The sequence below is a fragment of the Rhinatrema bivittatum genome, chromosome 2 (genome assembly GCF_901001135.1).
Source record: "Rhinatrema bivittatum chromosome 2, aRhiBiv1.1, whole genome shotgun sequence".
Classification (NCBI taxonomy): Eukaryota; Metazoa; Chordata; class Amphibia; order Gymnophiona; family Rhinatrematidae; genus Rhinatrema; species Rhinatrema bivittatum.
This window is the reverse complement of record NC_042616.1, coordinates 710,024,125-710,043,005: the sequence shown is the minus strand read 5'-3', so window position 1 is coordinate 710,043,005 and position 18,881 is coordinate 710,024,125. Positions and strand designations below refer to the sequence as shown.

At 44.2% G+C, this 18,881-nt stretch overlaps 1 protein-coding gene across 3 annotated transcripts in view; it reads left to right on the top strand.

Moving 5' to 3' along the window:
- Positions 1-18,881, top strand: part of INTS8 (integrator complex subunit 8) — a 248,361-nt gene that overhangs the window by 36,635 nt on the left and 192,845 nt on the right. For 2 of the 3 annotated variants that reach the window (XM_029591733.1, XM_029591735.1), the window contains exons 3-4: positions 7,865-8,039; positions 14,246-14,386. In XM_029591733.1, the coding sequence (XP_029447593.1) occupies positions 7,865-8,039; positions 14,246-14,386 (316 nt within the window). The remainder of the gene's footprint in view (positions 1-7,864; positions 8,040-14,245; positions 14,387-18,881) is intronic. The other variant, XM_029591736.1, reaches the window with a different exon arrangement.

Genomic DNA, 18,881 nt, shown 5'->3' with positions numbered 1-18,881 from the left:
CGGCTTGTATGGTTGTAGATCTACACCTATCAGTCCAGATTTGTTAGAGTGAATGGTGGTATGTATTAGTGTTAAGACTTTGTAATTGTTTCGGGATTGTATAGGCAGCCAATGAAGATCTATCAGTGAGTGCGAAATGTGATTGAATTTTCTTGATCCTGTTAAGAGTCTTTCTGCACCATTTTGTAGTAATTCTAGTTTTTTTAGTAGACAGTTAAGTACTCGAAGTAGAAGTGAATTGTAGTAGTCTAAGTTTGAGAAGATGAGGGTTTGCAGGACTGTGCGGAAGTCTACGTGCGACAGTAATGGCTCCAGTCTATGTAGTAATCGCAGTTTAGCGAAGCCTGTTTTGATTAATGTTTTTACGTGCTTTTCCATTGTTAGATTCTCATCAGTCTGTATTCCTAAGGTCCCATACTTGGTCTGAGGGGGTAATATTAAAGTTACCCAGGTCTAGTGTCTGCAGAGTCACTATAGGTAGATTTCTTCTTAACAGAATGATTTCACTTTTTTTTTTTATTTAGTTAGTTCGAGTTTGGATAGTTCATGTTGTATGGCCTTCATGTGTGTCGTGAGAGTCAGAGTTGTATTTTCAGTGTATTTGGAGCATGGTATGTAGAACTGAATGTCGTCAGCATATAGGTAGAAGGTGATTCCTAGATAAGATAGTAATTTACATAGCGGCAGCATATAAATGTTGAATAGAGTTGCTGATAGTTCTGAGCCCTGGGGAACATCTGCGTCATTCAGGAAGGTGTCAGACATATGGTTGCCCAATTTGACTTGGAAAGAGGTAAACCACTTAACATTGCCATCAATTCTAATTTTGCTTAGCTGATGGCATAGTAGGGTATGGTCAACAGTGACAAAGGCTGCCATTAGATCAGTTAGTACCAGGATATATGATTTGTCATTGTTAAATCCCCTAAGGATACGAGTGGAGTCTTGGTTGAGCGATTTTTTTTTTTTTTTTTTTTTTTCCTGAACCCAAATTGGTTTGGATGAAGAACGTGATGGTCATCTAGATAGTCTTCCAATTGTGATAATACAGATTTTCCAGAAATTTTGAGAGAAATGGTAGGTTGGATATTTGTCAATAATTCTCCCAATTGTCAGAACAGCTGCTAGTATTTTTTAGTATAGGTTTTATCAGTGCTTGGGACTGAGCCTTCTGAGAGATTGATTGATTAAGGATGTGATTGTTGGAAAATAATGCTGTGTATTAATTTTAAGGAGCTAGCTGGCATGGGATCATGTGGGTGATGATTTGAGTGATTTTGAAGTTTAAGGTACTCTGTCGAAACTGGTCTATTTAGCTGGTTCATGTTTTTCATCATGTTCTATCGATGGTGAGCATGGAGGGAACTGAATGTTTAGCCTGTTTATTTTTTCTAACAAATGAATGGCTTATTCATTGCAGGTATTCTTTGAGCAGCAGTTGTTGCTTGAGATTGAGGAAGATGGGTCCTTGGTTAGGTGGCTGATGACATCAAAAAGCAATTTAGTTAAAAATTACCCCATGAATCTGCTTAGCATAGTGTTCTCTTTTTGTGTTGATTAACATCCGGTATTGAGAAAGGAGTGATTTGTATTTTGCAAGTGATTCTGAAAATGGGCATTTCCGCCAAAGTTTCTCAGATTTTCTCAACGAATGTTTAGCGTGTCTTAATTCTTCATTGTACCATGGTTTCTTTTGTTTAGAGGTACATTGATCAAATAGGATTGTTTTTGTTTGGCTTGGGCTTAGGTTATCAGCTATTTCTTTGATCATTTTATCCCAAGTATCAAATGCAGAGGCATTAGACTGGTTGAGATCAATTAGAGTACTTTTTATTGATTCTGCAAGTAAATCTGACTCTTATCTCTTTTTCTGTAGGTGAATGTCAGAATGTTGTTTGTATTTCTTTTTTTGTTGGTTTGAGGAAGATTATATCCACTTTTAGTAATTGGTGATCAGACCAAGGCAGTATTGTGTGAGAGGTATTTATCATACAATTGTTGTGATTGGCAAAAATAAGATCTACGATATGTCCTGTTTTATGGGTAGGTTTTGTTATGAATTGTGACCATACCATTGCTTCCATAGTATCTAAGAAGGTTTTACAGGCAGAGGATTTGATTGATCTATCAACTTGTAGATTAGTCACCTATTGTGAGGGTGGATTCAGGTGAATACTTCGATTAGTGGTGAGCGGTCTTTTTGAAGTATTCCTGGAGGGGGCAATAGACCATTCAGATGTTTATTTGAAGTCATTTAATATTGCCACTTCATAGGGAGGGTTAATTTCTACTTTGTATGGAATAAGTTTAAGCTCTTTTTTTTTAAACTAATTATTAATAATCCCCCACCTTTACACTTAGGTCTGGGGAAGTGAAAGACATCATATTTGGAATGATCAGTCTGATTTAGGAGTACATTATCTTTACTGTTCAGTCATGTTTCAGCGATACAGAAGATGGACGGGTTTAAATCTTCAAGTAAATCATTTATTAGTGGCATTTTTTTTTTTTAAATAGACTGCACATTCAGAAGAAGCAGTGTGAACATTAGGTAGGAGTGGACTGCTAAGAGGTTGTTGTTTCTCGTGGGGTGGTTTAGGTTGGTGTTCATTCGCTGTTTTGTTTTTTTGGCTTTCCTAAGATTTCCATGTAGCCCTTGTCCTTTTTTTTAATGATAAAGTGTTCCTTCTCCATTTTTCTTGTGTAGTCAGAGCAAAAGAGAGAAGCTACTGTGGGCTACACTTCAGGCACGCACAAAGGGGCAAGCTCCTTTGTCGTGCTCCTTCGTGTGTGTGCCTCCCGGCGCAAGCACCTTCTGCATCACCGCCACGCTGATGTGCTCCCTGATGGTGGGCAGGAGAATGGATGGTGGGCGGGTCGCCTACCTGGCGCCGGCTTTGCTTCTTTGTCCTTCCTCTCCGGGGGAGGGAAGAGGGCGACCTCGGCCCGATTTCCCCCCCCCCCCCCCCCCCCCGCTGCTTCCCACCTCACCGAGGCTGGTGTTGATTGAGGCCAGATAGGCCTTTCACTCCTGGTGGCATTGACACCGTGCTGATGTGCTCCCTGATGATGGGCGGGCGGACAGGCGGTGGTCAGGTCGCCTACCTGGCGCCGGCTCGAATTTTGGGATGTGTTTAGCGCTTTTTATTAGAATACTGAAGAATTTTATGGACTGCACCACATGAAAGCTGTAATGACATCACAGGGAAAGCTGTGCTCGCTATCTTCATCTGCTGGTAGGGAGGAACAACCCACTTTTCTGGACTGGTATAGCAGGACTAAAGGAAAGGAAATTAACAGGTAAGAAATATCTTCTTAGATCCTAATCTAAACCCCTAGAAGTGAGAAAAATAACTGAAACAAAAAAGATACATTTTGATTATTTATTAAACACAAAGCTTCAACAATAAATATTCTTGTATGAAAAAATATGTGAATCCTTCATGCAGTAATTGTTATTGCTGCTTAAGGAGGTGCCGCCATCTAATAAACGTGTCCAGTAACTGTTGATCAGTCTCTCACATCGCCCTTCAGGAATTTTGGCCCATTCTTTCATACAGATGACATTCTGGTTTGTGTTTGTGGTGATCTTGGCAGGTCAACTACCCATGATTAAGATCATTATAATCTTCAACTTTTTCCAGTTGTAGACTAATTGACAGTGGATGAATGGCGCCCCAAATGTTTAGAAATGGTCTTAAAACCCCGACCATACAGATGAGTATCAATATTCTCTTTGTTTAGGTCCTCTGAACTTTTTTGATGGTGGCATGATGAATTCCCACTAATGTTTTTTTTTTGTTTTTTTTTTCTTTTTTTTTTTTAATTTATACTTTATTAAATTTTTCAAATTTCAATAAGATATTACAGTGCTATAGAAATTATAACAGATATTCCATTTGAGAAAAATTATTATTATAATAGCATTCTGTATACTTAAGAAAGAAAATATAATACTAGCAATTACAGAGCTGGCTGAAAAGAAAATCAGAGCAGTCTAATACAATTTATATATTCTTAAAAGAAGTGTCTAAACCATATTCTTATACTCTCTTATCCCTAAAATAACCAAAAAAGGGGGATATGAGATTAGGAGTCAAGGTATGTGCGTAAATGATCAAGATTTTGAAAAACATATCTTGAATTCTGGTGTACTAGAATACATTTACAAGGGAATCTTAAGATAAATTTGGCTCCACGTTGAATTGCTTTATCTCTCATAGTAAGAAATTGCTTCCTCCTCAACTGCATATTTACAGAAACATCAGGAAATATTCGAATTGAGTAACCATGAAATTTTAGGTTCTGGTACCTAAAGTATAACCTGAGAATTGCATCCCTTTGAGAAATATCAGAAAATTGAACCAATAACGTAGCTCGGGTCTTTATTTCCATTTCTGATGATTTCTCTAATAAATCAGAAACATTTATATCTTCATTTTGTTCATGTTGATTTAAATTTTGTTGTTGTTCCGGTCTCCCAGAATTTTGAGTAATATAATATATTCTTGCTATTCCTGGGAGAGTAGCATCAGTATATTTTAAAATATTTATGAGGTAACTCCTAAATAATTCTCTTGGGGAAAGCAAATGAGTTTTGGGAAAATTTAAGACCCGTAAATTAACCCTCCTAATTTGGTTTTCAAGTTGTTCTATCTTATCAAATTGTACCTTCTCTGATTTAACTAAATTAAATTGAACCTTCTCCATCTCTTCAGTTTTCTTTTCCAAATTATTTACTGACGTACTTAATATATCAGCTTTCAACTGTAATGCCTTATTATTTTCCAAACCTTCCTGAACTACTTTAGCTAAATTATTTATTGATTTTTGCATAGATAGAATCATCGTTCCTATCTCTTCTAATGTAAACTTAGTGGTACTATTAGGGGAATGTCTATCAATGCACTTCCCTGACTTCCTGCCATCTCCTTCACCTTTGGTTTCACCACCGTACTGTATTCCTCCCTCTGTTCTATTAAATCTTGATACCTAGGGGTTGGTAGAGGGGAGTCTACATTTTTTCCCCCCACTTGGTCTATAGATGGAATAGAGACCAAGTTCAGATTTAAATTCAAGTTGGAGTCCTCGAACAATAATTCTCGTCCAATCTTTGCAGTCGGTGGTTCTGGTGTTATGGGGGCACCAGGGCTCAAGGATGTTACATGGGTCAAGGAGTTGGACCCCTGCTCTTGGGCCAATACTCCAGCAACCTTGCTACCTGGTGAATGAACAATGGCTTTAGAAAAGAGATCCTGAATGCGGGGCTGATTTTCTAAAGAAACAGGTGTAGAAGTTGATATTTTCCCCTTCCTCTTAATATGTGGCATTACCAAGAGGGGGGGATAAACCACAAAAAAAAGGGAAATTATACACCTAGTAAAATTTAAAAAGATCTCTTTAAGACACTATTCGCTATTCAGTCCAGTTCCGCTTGACAGCTGCTTCTATATATTCAAAAAATAATATCCGGCAAGTCCGGCTATGCCGGCTAAGTCGGCAAAGACGCGTGCCCCTTAGGCGCGCGGCTTTGGCGACGCGCCGACGGCGGACGCGCCGTCCAGACGCCTCTGATATTGGCGTCTGAAGGCTCCTCCCTCCGACGTCAGAGCCCGGAAGAGGTAGGTGGTATCAGTCACTGGGGGGGCTAGCCAGCACAATGTAGAAAGTCAGCAAAGTTCGTAGAAGGCAAAGAAATAGCCAGCACTCACCCCGGGCACCTCAGAAGCAGCTGCTTCGATCTCAATTCAGACGCCTCTGATATTGGCGTCTGAAGGCTCCTCCCTCCGACGTCAGAGCCCGGAAGAGGTAGGTGGTATCAGTCACTGGGGGGGGCTAGCCAGCACAATGTAGAAAGTCAGCAAAGTTCGTAGATGGTGGCATGATGAATTCCCACTAATGTTTTTTATGGTAAAGACCAAATTCAGAACCTTTTGGATCTTTATTTTGGACAGGATGCCATACTCTGTCATGCAGATTTACTCTACAGGGTGGTTTACTTGTTACCCAATTATTTAAGCAGCTGATTTTAATTAGATAATTAATTGAGCTAAGGAAACTTGGGGTTCATTTACTATTTAACTCACACTGATTCTGAATTCATTTTATTATTCATACTTGGTACATTATTGTGTCTCAGGATTAATTTATATCTTTATTGCGTAAGAAAAGATCTGTTTCAATTAAACAAGGGCATTATGGTAAGGACTTGTAATTTTCATTATTGTATTTGGGATTCAAAAACTTTTTCTCATCACTAAAAGGCTTTGAGTTAAAACAGCAAGGCCTTGAATGAAAGGTTTTAAGACAAGTGTGCTTAAGCTCTGCCAGCCTCACTGTCAGGCCGATACAGTACGGACGTGTAAAAAAAAAGTGCGGCAGTGCCAGGCGCCCACGCGTTTGATGCACACACATTTTGTTTTGCAAGCCGCTCGATTCAGTATTCAAATTAGACGCAAATCCAAGCGGCGGCAAACAAGCGTCCAAAGCACGCCTATGGAGTGATAGGCGTTCGCAATCCATTTTACTGTATAGAGTGATATACAGCGCCTATACAATATCCAGGGGGTGCTGGCGCCATACCTGTCATTTCAAATGTCATTCCACCAGGTAAGTGGATGGTTCTTTTCTACAGACCCCGAATGGACACCGGGGCCGCTGCCCTGAGCTTCCGGGCGTCCTTGTTCGGAGGCCTCCCCAACCTTCCACGTCCGGGCGTCTGTGAAGATCGGGGCCTCCGAGCATGGACGCCCGTAAAGAGGGGAACGCTGCCTTCCAACATCCATGGTCGCTGCCTTGAGCGCCCGGCTGGACGTCCAAGGTCGGGGCTTCCATTCATGTACGTTCCCACCTCTATCCAGGCGTCCATGATCGGAGGCCCCGCTGGACCCCCGGAGCCTCAGGACGCCTAGTACGTGCCGGAGGAAGGCCTGGCGCGGCTCCCATCTCTCCGGCGTCCGTAGAGGCGTCCATGTCTCCATTGATCCCCCTAGAGCCTCAGGATGCCTAGTAGACACCGGAGGAAGGCCTGGCGCGGCTCCCATTTCTCCGGCATCTGTAGAGGCGTCCATGTCCAGAGCCTCGGAGATACCTAGAGATGGATGGTACAGTTGAATACATACCTCCTCCGGTCTTGCTGCTGGTTTCTCCGGTTGGCTGGGTTCTCCTTGCTGCTGGGCTCCCCTATTGGCCTCTCCAATCTGCCTTGTAGAATTCGCTTGCCGAGCATTTCTCATTTTGCTTCTCAACCGAATGAAAAAGATCGCCAGAGCCAATATATGCATTTTGTCCATGACACTGTCCGAAGCTGACTGAACACCACACTAACGCCAGGGTCAGGGTAGGCGGTAAATATAGAGGTTAAAGACGCGGTAAATAAGCTGGTTAAAAACGCAATAATTTGGGCATGCGTTACTGTATCGGGGGAATAACTAATCCGATCATTAACATATCATATACATGTGGCAGGCGGAAATGGATATGCGTCTTTTTTGGCAAGTGCTAAGGACGCTTAAAAGCCGATACTGAATCGCGCGTCCAAAGCGGGTTAAAAACCGCGCAACTGCAGCCGCGCTTTACTGTATGGGCCCATGTGCTCTTCAGAACAAGAACCGAATAGATAACTCCCTGCCCAAGTTCTAATGTAAATGTGTGCTCCTTTCTTGTCCTCTTTTCGTTTCGTGAATTCATCTTGGCTAAAAGTGTAAGTGCTAAGTGTGCGTTCTGCAGCATCTACAGAAGTTGGCAAATACAACTGTAGGTGACGTGGATTACATTTGTGTTCAAAAAATGTAGCTGAAGCCATCTGTAATTTATAGGTGACTTGTTGATGATTATTTTTTCTCCTTGTTTCTCCTTCCACTAGACCCACCGCCAGTTTTGCTTATAGTTCAGTTTTTGGAGCAGGCTTCCAAGCCTTCAGTGAATGAACAGAACCAAGTTCAGCCCCCGGCTGACAACAAGAGGAATCGCACATTAAAGCTATTGGCTCTGAAAGTAGCGGCACACTTAAAATGGGACTTGGATACACTAGAGAAAAGGTACAATGTATTTCAGTTCTAAGACCTCTGGATCTGCTTTTCATAAACTGTAGCACACATTCTGTCATAGTGCCTGGAAGGGGTGGTATAGGCCTTATAAAAGTTTGTGCCAGATTTGTTTTAATATTACAAACATTGAGATCTATAATAGATAAAATAACTTTAGACATGAAATTCCAACTATAATTGGAATATTTTTGTTCTAGTTTTAGCTGTTTCAGATATAATTATGAACTTAATAAAACAAATGCATCCCTTAATTTAAGTAATGGAGATGAAGATCATTATTTTCCGTTGATAAGCAGGGCTGAATTAGCCATGATCTGTGGTAATGTGCCCTCTGGTGGCGCTGAACGGAAACTCTCCAAGCTATTAGAGCTTTTTCTCTACTGAGCATGCGCAGGAGAATCTTCAGCGTCCCCTTAGTCTCATTGTGTCCATACTCCACCTGGACAGTGTTTGTTGTTTGTCTCGAAATTTTTTTGGGTGTTACACCATTTCCATATACTTTCCTCTCTTATCGAGCCCCAAAACAACACTTTTCAGTTCTGCTTCCTGACTGGGATTAGAAAGTAAAAAAAAAAACAAACCAACCATAAAGTCATGGTGAAAAGAATGGCCAGTGGCTTCAAGGTCTGCTCTTGTAGCCAAATCATGTCGCTCATGCCATGACCGATGCTACTTGTGCCTGGGTCCCGACCACGATTAGGCACAAGTTCTGATAATGATTGGGACTCACTTCCTCTGTTGCCTCATTCTGAAGCGTCGAAAGGGTCACAGCGAGGAGATCTCCACTACTCTGTCCTGCCGGAACACCTGGGTGAGGAAGCGACGAGGGAGATTCTCCAGGCTGCCTTGCCTACAAAAGGGTGTACGGCCCCACATCATCCACAACATGACTCATCTCTACACCTACCACCACTGATCACTAGGGCCCTGCCAGTGCCACAGCTTTTCTCATAGGGTTTCCACCTGCAAGCTCCGAACTTCTTGTGTTCTCTCTTGCCACTCCTATCTCTTGAGGGAGAACCTGTGCTGGTCTCTGAGGAGGATGACCCTCCGTTAACTCCGGTACAATGCTCTCAGCAGGCCAGATCACAGACATAGTTCAGACATTCTTTTCTTCTCTGTTTCCAGACCCGGAACCTCTCACATTTCCTCCAGCTTATCCCATTTTGCCAGCTACTCCAGAACATGTCAAGCCTGAAGCACCTCTGTGGTCACCCTCCTCCTGCTTGTTCCCTGCTCCTCGCCATCCGGGGGCTGAAAATTTACCCATGCTCACATTCCTTCTCCGCGAAGCCCATCAAAATCACCTTTGCCTACTTGGTCAATTCCCAGCATTTCCAGTGGAGTCCCCAAGCAACTCCATAGGCATTCCTTCGGAACCAGCTCCAAAGCCGCTGGATCACACGTCTTTACCAGAGGATCTCACCTACTCTCAATTTGTGGAGAAGATGGGAGCTGCACTCAAGGTAGATATTCAGAAGGATCTGGATCCGAGGTTCAAGTATCCTAAAAATCTTATAGATCTGCTTGGAGCCAACGGCATTGCCACACACAAAGTGCTCGACACTGTACTGCTAAAGATATGGAAGATGCCCTTCATGGGGCCCATGATAGCATGGAAGCTAAATATAAAGTTCCGCATGAAGAAGGTGCCTCGATATGGACTGTCCAACTTCCCCATAACTCGGTTGTGGTCGAGTCCACTATGAATCGAGCCAAAAATTCCCGACTTCACTCTAACACCTTTCCGGGGAAATGATAACCAGTTGCTGGATGAATTTTGCAAGAAAGTTTTCCAGGGGTGCATGCTTAACGGCCCAGATAACCCAATACCAGTTCTATATGGTCCAGTACATATACGAATGTATTCAGAACCTCAAGCCTTTTTTCAGAAGGGAGTCGGGCGAGCCATTAACTCCCACACCTCTACACGACCTGGAGGAGGCGGTATGTTGCTGCATTCCATATACTAAGACTTTGACACTTCTGCATGCATATCAGCAGCCTCCATATGTGCATGCTGCATGGCCTGGCTGCGAGCCAGTGCCATTCGTGATGACTTTCACAAAAAACCTTCCAATCTACCCTGCTTTTGGGAGAAACTCAGGGAGACGGTGTCCCAAATAAAAGAGCAAAATGTAGCTGTCCAGTCCCTATCAACCTCAGGGGATTCTCAGATCATGCCTAGACAGTCATACTTCTCATACAAGAGACGTTATTACCCTAGAAAGCTGTACAAACCATATTAACATTATTGACTTTCTCCTTTGCTGCAAGCCAAGTCACCTTCACAAGGTCCATCTTCTTGTGCTCGCCCGAGGGAACGCTGCCAACAAAAGCAACCAATAGCCTACAAAACCGGCACCCGGTTTTTGATTCCTTCCCACCAGCTCCAACATCTCAAATAGGGGGAATTATCCCGTTCTTCCTTCAAGCTTGGAAGCTAATCATGAGCGACCAATGGGTGTTGAGGATAGTAGAGCACAGCTACGATCTGGATTTCAATGTGACCCCATTGGCCCCATGCCAGACTTTCCCTCCTGCTGACTCGAGCCAAACACCTCTTCTAGTCCTCAAGGTTCAGAAGCTCCTTCAGTAGGATGCAATTCAGGAGATCCCTGCAAGGCATCAGGGGATTCTACTCACAGTACCTCCTCATCCCCAAGAAGATTGGGGGGGGGGGTCTGCACCCCATATTAGACCTGCACAATCTCAACAAACATATTCGCCGGGAGAAATTCAGGCTGTTTTCCCTGGGAAACAGCCTCCTGTTTCTTCAACCCCCGACTGGATGTGCTACCTGGATCTGAAAGACGCTTATGCTTACATTTCCATTCACCTATCTTTACTGGTGCTTCCTCTGCTTCAAGGTGTTTGACCACCACTAACAATACAAAGTACTAATGTTTGGCCTCTCTTCTGCTCCAAGAATCTTCACAAAGTAATTAGCAGTGGTGGCAGCTCACCTCAGATTTCAGGGGAGCTGGGATTTTCCCTACCTGGATAATTGGCTTAGAGTGACCTTGTTGCAGGAGGCCCTCCACAACCTCAATTATTGGCCTCCTTTAATCACTGGGATTTCTAGTCAACTTCGAGAAGTCTGTCCTGGTTCCAGTGTAAAGGCTTCAGTTCATAGGAGCCGTCATAGACACTACTCTACTAAGAACTTTCCTGCCTTCATACAGTGTAACCAATCTTCACAGATTAGTGGCGAATCTGCTAAAATCTTGTTGTATGCCAGATTCTTAGATTACTGGAACACCTTGCTGTCGCCATTCATGTCATGCTGCTTGCACATGTGGTGACTGCAGTGGGGGTTCAGGACACAATGGAACCAATGTCTCCAGCCCCTCCTCGCCAAATTAACTGTGTCCCCAGAACTGTCTCAGGAACTTTGTTGGTGGATTAAGCCAAGTCAGTACAAGTTGGGTGCCGCACTGCTCCCCATCCTTCATCAAGTGATCCTAACCACAGATGCCTCCATGGCGGGATGGGAAGCTTACACCAGCACCTTAAAAACGAAAGGCTTCTGGTCAGTCTCAGACAGCAGGCTGTAAATCAACCTGCTGGAACATCTAGCCATTCGCCATGCCCTCACAGCTTTCAGCCATGTGCTCAGAGGAAAGAGTGTAATGATTCAAATGGATAATCAAGTGGATGATCAAGCAAGGAGGCATGGGATTTTGGAACATAGGCCAGGAAACCCTATGCATCTGGCACTGGGCAGTGACCCACAGGGTTTATCTGCAAGTGACATATATCCTGAGGATATACAATACAGAGGCAGACAGAATGAGCAGAATATTCTGCCCTCATGAGCGGTCAATAGACCAGAAGTTGTCCAACCATATTTTCCACCATTGGGAAACTCCATGAATAGATTTGTTCTCTACCTGCGTCAACAAGAAATTGTATAGTTTCTACTCCATAAGGGAGGGAGGCTCTGGATGCCTTCCTGCTGCCATGGAGAGTGGGCGTAATGTATGCTTTTCCACCGCTTCCAGTTATTGCCCGCACTGTTCAGAAACTCATCCGAGATCAAGCCAGGATGATATTGATAGCCCCAGTATGGCCCAGACAGCCGTGGTTCACTTATCTGGTTCATTTCTCTGTCGAACATCCTATCACATTCAGGGGCAGACCCTACCCTTGACACAGGAGGGGGGGGGACGGGGGACAACTTCTGCATCCAATACTCTTTTCCTCAAATGGCATGGAGGTTGAGTGCGCAGTGTTGAATCATTTTGCCTTCTCGGAACCAGTTCAGGAAATGGTTCTTTCAGTTCTTAAGCCTTCAACCCAGTGTAATTCCTTCAAATGTTACCATTATGCACAGTGGTGTTCCTCACGTAGAGTAGATCCCTTTACCTGTGAACTGAAGATGCTGCTGAAATACTTGCTTCACTTATCCCAATCTGAGCTGACAACTTCATCAGTCAGAGTTCATCTAAGCACCATCTTCTCGTATATACATGAAGATGGCCATCCCATTTCAGTTCTCCCTTTGATATCGAGGATCATGAAGGGACTGATACGATTGCATCCGCCGGTTACGAAACCTCTGGTACCATGGGACATGAATGTAGTGCTTTCGGCTCTTACAAAGTCCCCATTTGAACCACTCGAAATTATTTCATTCATGGAAGGTGCTATTTCTCATTGCAGTGACTTTGGCACGCCGAGTAAGTGAACTTCAGGTGCTGGTTCTACAGTTCTACCATGACAAAGTTGGTGTCCGTTTTTCACTTGAATCAGTCAATCACGCTTCACACCTTCTTTCCCAAGCCTCTTGCTAATGAAGGTGAAAAACTCCTGCACACATTCAATTGCAAACTAGCCTTGGCATACTTCAAATGCTGTACACAGACATGCTGAAAGACACCTCAGCTGTTTGCTTCCTATGACTCTTACTGATTTGGAGCATCCATCTAAAAAAGGATGCTGTTGAACTGGGTAACTAACTGCTTCCAGCATTGCTATATAGCAACTGCTTAGACCTTGCACTCCCGGTCAGGGCATACTAGGTAAGCGTAACTGCTTCATCTATAGCGTATCTCCAAGGGGTACCTATTGAAGACATTTGCAAGGCAGCCATCTGTTCCTCCCCTGCATACCTTTACAGCCCACTACTGTCTGAATTCATTAGCCGCTCGGGACGGTGCGGTGGGGTTGGCCATACTCTGGCACTCTCAAATCAAGTAGTCTGCTCTTCACAGTAGGGTTCAGGTTGCAAAAAAAAAAAAAAATACATGTAAAAAAAAATTTTGTGAAAGTATTCAAGGAACAGTTCTCACTTATGGCACTTTTCACAGATCATGGCTAATTCAGCCCTGCTTATTGAGGGAAAAAAAGCAAGTTTACTTATGGTAAATGGTGCCGGATGATAGCAGGATGAATTAGCCATGAGATGCCCGCCTTCCTCCCTGGATAGTTGACTCTTCTATCTTCTTATGGTTTTGGAACGGACTAAGGGGACGCTGATAACTCCTATGCTTGCTCAATAGAGCAAAAGCTCTAATAGCTTGGAGAGAGAGTTTCCCTTGTGCCACTAGGGGGCGCACTTCCATGCATCATGGCTAATTTCTCCTATCATCTGGGTAAAACACAGTTTATGGTAAGCAAACTTGCTTTTCTTATGTTTGCCAAGTTTCAGTAATATAATTAAAAGCCTCTGCTTATAAAGACCAAAAACTGAAAATAATACATTTTGTGCCATTATCGCAGTGGTTATGAAAGATGGTCTTGGTGGAATGCACATGTCAGTGCAGTGGCTGTGGGGGGAGGGAGGAAGGTGTATGAACACTCCTGTGAGTGTGGTGGCTGCAGGGGAGGGGTCTAAAAGCATGTGTCAGTGTAGTGGCTCTAATAAGACGCAGCAGTGAGCTGAATGCCATAGGTTCCTAGAAATGGGAGCATTATATAGAAGAAGTTTTAAAAATCTTTAAACACTAATTATCTCCTTTAGAAACTGATGATAAAGCAAATGGATGGATCTTAATGATCTAGTTTAATTGCCAACTACATTAGTGTAAACATTTGTTGTTAGAGCTGATGTTGCAAAGTTTCAGAATAAAAAATATAGTGCCCCCAGGGTTTGACTAAAGAAGAAAATGTTTACAAGTGCATTGCATCTATTTTATTTTGGAGGTTATTTACTAAAAATTAAATGGCTGTATCCTTTTTCTCTCGCCCTTTAGCTTGTCGGTGCCTGTCCTGAACATGCTGTTGAACGAGCTGCTGTGTGTGAGCAAGGTCCCTCCCAGCACAAAGCATGCGGACATGGATTTGTCCAGCCTGCCCCCTACCACTGCCATGGCCATTCTGCTCTACAACCGCTGGTCAGAAGCTTTTTTTCTCTTCTCTTTCTTACCCTATGATAGGGGCATTTAGGGACAACAGAGCACATTCCAGGGTCTTCAATATGGCTGTTTTGTACCACAGAGAATAAAACACAGCTAGTGCTTACATTTCAGAAGTGGAAAGACCACCATCAGAGCATGCATCTCAGAGATTCAGCTCACAGAGTGACAGCGGTGGCGTTCCATCGTTGCACTTTTTTCTATTGTACTTCTTTTGTAATTGTAGTCATAACTAGAAATATTAGAATTAAACTCTGCTATTTAATTAACTATTGCAATTCGCTTCTCTTTGGCCTTCCATATTCATCCATCAAACCCCTCCAAATGCTACAGAACTCTGCAGCCAGAATCCTTACCAATACGAATAAAAGAGATCACATCACCCCCATTCTCAAGCTCCTCCACTGGCTGCCTATAAAGCAAAGGATCCTATATAAAGTAATCACCGTAATTCATAAATCCATTCACAATATCTCTCCTCTTCAATTATGTAACCAACTACGCCCTCACTCCTCCTCTAGACCCATCAGAGGAGCATATAAAGGCACACTCTATGTACCTTCAACAAAATCCTCGCATCATAAACGTGCCATATCTACAGCAGGCCCCATTCAATGGAATGCGCTCCCACCAGACATTCGGCTTGAGTTCTGCCACTCTTCATTCAAAAAAAAACTTAAAACCTGGCTCTTTAGCCAAGCTTTTCCAGGACCATGATCATCATTTTTTCCCCTCCAACCAGCAAGAACATATCTTCTTCACAAACCCCCATTTTCCATACCACTACCTACTTCGGTATCTAATCTCTTGCTGCAGGACACTTGAGACTTTCTCACTTATACGTTATAATTTTTATGCTCAATAAGACCTGTCAACTTAATTGTTTAAGTCTTTTTTTTTTTTTTTTCTCCTTTATCTTTTGGTCATCAATGTTACAACGTTATTGTTAAATTTTGAACTTATGTACACTGTTCCAAGTTTCATAACCTTGTTCTATGTAATGCCTTTTGGCAATTTTCATGTTCTGTTTCAATGTAAACCGATGTGATCTTTATTTCATATAGGAACACCGGTATATAAAAATCTAAAAATAAATAAATAAATAATTGCACCACGCCAGGAAAAAGCATCCACTTCAGAAAGATTTGTGTGGCCAGTCCATAGTATAAACAGACTGTTGTCATCTCTTATCTCTATTTGTAAAAGGCATTTGTGTTTGTGTGTGTGGTGTTTGTGTGCTTCACCTGGCATTGCTCTGCACATGTACAGACTGGATGTAGTGCACAGCACTGCAAGTAAACAGAAAGTGGCACCTGGGGCACTGAGCTGCATGGCTGGCAGGGAGCCCAGGCCCCACCAGCTGAACAGGAAGGAGAGCGGAGGGAAGTAAGCAGAGCTGCTGGCAGGGAGCTATGACCCAGCCATCTGAAAAAAAAAAAAAAAAAAAGAAAGCAGCTGCTAGTGGCCAAGATGGGAACTCTGGAGGGTGAAAGGAGGGGGAGGGAAGAAAGAGTTGGAGAGGGTTTCCCATCATGTTTGATAGTTTTTAATACTAGCTTTGTATAAAGCATCAATTGTGGTATTGTGGACCCAAATCACAGGTGCATTCACCTGCAAGAGCATTGCAGTGCTGTGAATTATCCACTAAGATTTTTGTATCTTGAAATATATTTTACTTTCATTTTTGCTTTTTCTTTTTTAATGGCCAGTTTTTGTAATGATGCAATTAACATCCTGGCGTAGCTTTCACAGGTTTAGTTTTGGTGTCAGGATTTTGCTGAATTTTCTGCATATCTTTTTGATGATGTACTTATTTTTGTATTCCCCTTTTTGGCCCTTCAGACTGGATTACATTCAGGTACTGTAGATATTTCAGTATCCCCAAAGGGCTTAGAATCTAATTTTATACCTGAGGCAACGGAGGATAAAGCAGCCCGCCCAAGGCCACAAGGAGCAGCAGTAGGATCAGAACCCTGATTCTCCCTCCCCCCTCGTAACTCACTGCTCCAACCATTAGGCTATTCTTCCATTCCTATTTTGCTGGTTAAAATCTGGACTGATCCTTGGTACTACAGGAACGAAAATTATCAGGTAAGCCCTAATTTTCCTTTAGCTTACTTTGACTTCATTTTATTTGCCTTGATTGTTTTAAAAAGATAGAGATTCCCAGAGTCAGAAGCTCAGAAACCTAAAATTGGAGAGACCTTTAAGTAGTTACTTATGAAATCATAGTCTCCTATTTTTTGTCTATCATCTTGTATAACTGGAGGTCTATCAAGCACTTTTATTAGAAATATTAATTTTTATCAGCATTTTGCTAGTAAGTGGAATATTCGGGCCCATTTCTGATCCCTCCTGCCTTAAAATGAAGGCTGAGGACAATGACCATATCATTCTTGTCCTCAGCAAAAGAGAGAGACAAGAATTCAAAGTCACACTTTTCCAAGTTTAATGTCCAAAATTGGGGTTCCCTGTACATACCCAGATCAGTCCAGGTGGCTGGGTTTTGCTTTCCTTCCAGCAGATGGATACAGAGACATTTTTGTACACCCTGGCATATAACCTGGTGTAGCGCACATCTCCGAGTCAGGTGCACAAAGCACTTGTGCGCATAGACTTATGCACGCATAAATCCTTGCGCGCATAACTTGCACGCACAACTTACACGCTCATTTTAATCGCACCGGAGCGCATAAGATTTACGCGCCGACAGCCACGGCATTCCCAGGAACAGAAATTAAAGCGCAAGGCCTCTGCCCAGCATGCCACATCAGAGCCGCACAAAGCGAGGAGGCCGACGCCCTGTGCACGCAGTGCGAGGAGGCCCTGGGAGATCCAGCTCAGGGCCAGTCCCACCCAGGGCCGAGTTCTAGCTCCTCAGGGGGCACCCTGGACCTAGCCAGGGGGACCCCCCCACAGACGGGGATCCCCAAGGAACCAGCGCCCCTCGGCTTTGATCCAGCGTCCATATCATGGGTGGAGTTCTTCAAGGGGATTCACGCCTTTGTCCAAATGCAAACTGAACCTCTGGCTGACCAGCCACATGCCCCATCGGAGGACCCACATACTCTAGGCCCTTCGAGACCTAGGCACAGGCTCCCATTACCCAGAAGCCCCACCTACGGGGACTCGGACATCTCTGAGGAGGAAGCCGAACCCCTAGAAGAGGGGGAGCTCCCCCCAGGGACAGCCTCACCGAACCATGAGACGCTTCTTCACAAAGGACGAGCTCCCGGACCTGTTCAATCAATGCCTGACGGAGCTCGCTATCCCGGGCCCAGGTACTTAGGGGGAACCTAAACCGAACCCCCTGCTGGAAGGTCTTTGACAGACTGCTCGCCATTTCCCTCTGTTACAAGCAGCACAGCAGCTGATTGACCTGGAATGGAATGTTCCGGAGTCCGCATTCAAAGGGGGACGAGCCTTGGCAGCCCTGTACCCCCTGGACCCAGCAACCAAAGATCTTGCATGCCCAAGAGTGGATGCGATGGTCTGCGTGGACTCTAAGCGCACCACTATCCCAGTGGAGGGAGGAGCTGCACTCAAGGATGCACATGACCGACGTCTGGAGTCCATCCTCAAATGGTCATTTGACATCGCCGTTATGTCTCTACAAATTGCGGCCTGCTGTACCATGGTGACACATGCCTGCCTATCACAAACCAGGAACAACACCCCGGGAGAAGACATGGAACCAGCAGTATCATTCCTAGCGGACACTGCCTCCAACCTAGTGCGCACAGCGGCCAGAGGAGTGTCATCTGCGGTGGCTGCCAGGAGGCAACTCTGGCTCCGAAGCTGGTCGGCCAACGCATCTTCCAAAACGTGCCTCACAAGGATGCCCTTCAAAGGATCCCTCCTGTTCGGCAGCGAACTAGAGAAACTGGCCGACAAATGGGGCGAGTCCCCATTGCCGTGACTGCTGGAAGATAAGATGAAGAGAAACCAGCATCCCTTCCCCAGGTCCTCTAGGGGCAGAAGTTCGCAGCGTTTCAATCCTTACAGGAACAACTATCAAGTGCCCCGCCCTACGGGCAGGAACCAGTCCTTTCGGACCAAGCACAACAAGAGGGGAGCCAGCTCGGGTACGGGCCCCAGCCGCACCTCACAATGAGATTCAGCCGACCCATCCAAGGGAAGAAGCCATAGGGGGCAGACTAGCCCTATTCTACGGCAGATGGGTCGAGATAACCTCGGACAAGTGGGTCCTAGCCATCATTCGGGAGGGGTACTACCTGGATTTCCTCCGAACCCTTCCGGACAAGTACGTGGAGTCCCCCTGCCACGACCCCTCCAAGAGGGCGGCAGTGGAAGCTACACTGTCCAGGCTACTGGCCCTCGAGGCCATAACCCCAGTACCTCCACAGGAAATAAATACTGGCCATTATTCCATTTATTTTATCATCCCCAAGAAAGAGGGAACATTCAGGCCCCATCCTGGATCTCAAGTCGGTCAGCCGCCACCTCAGGATTC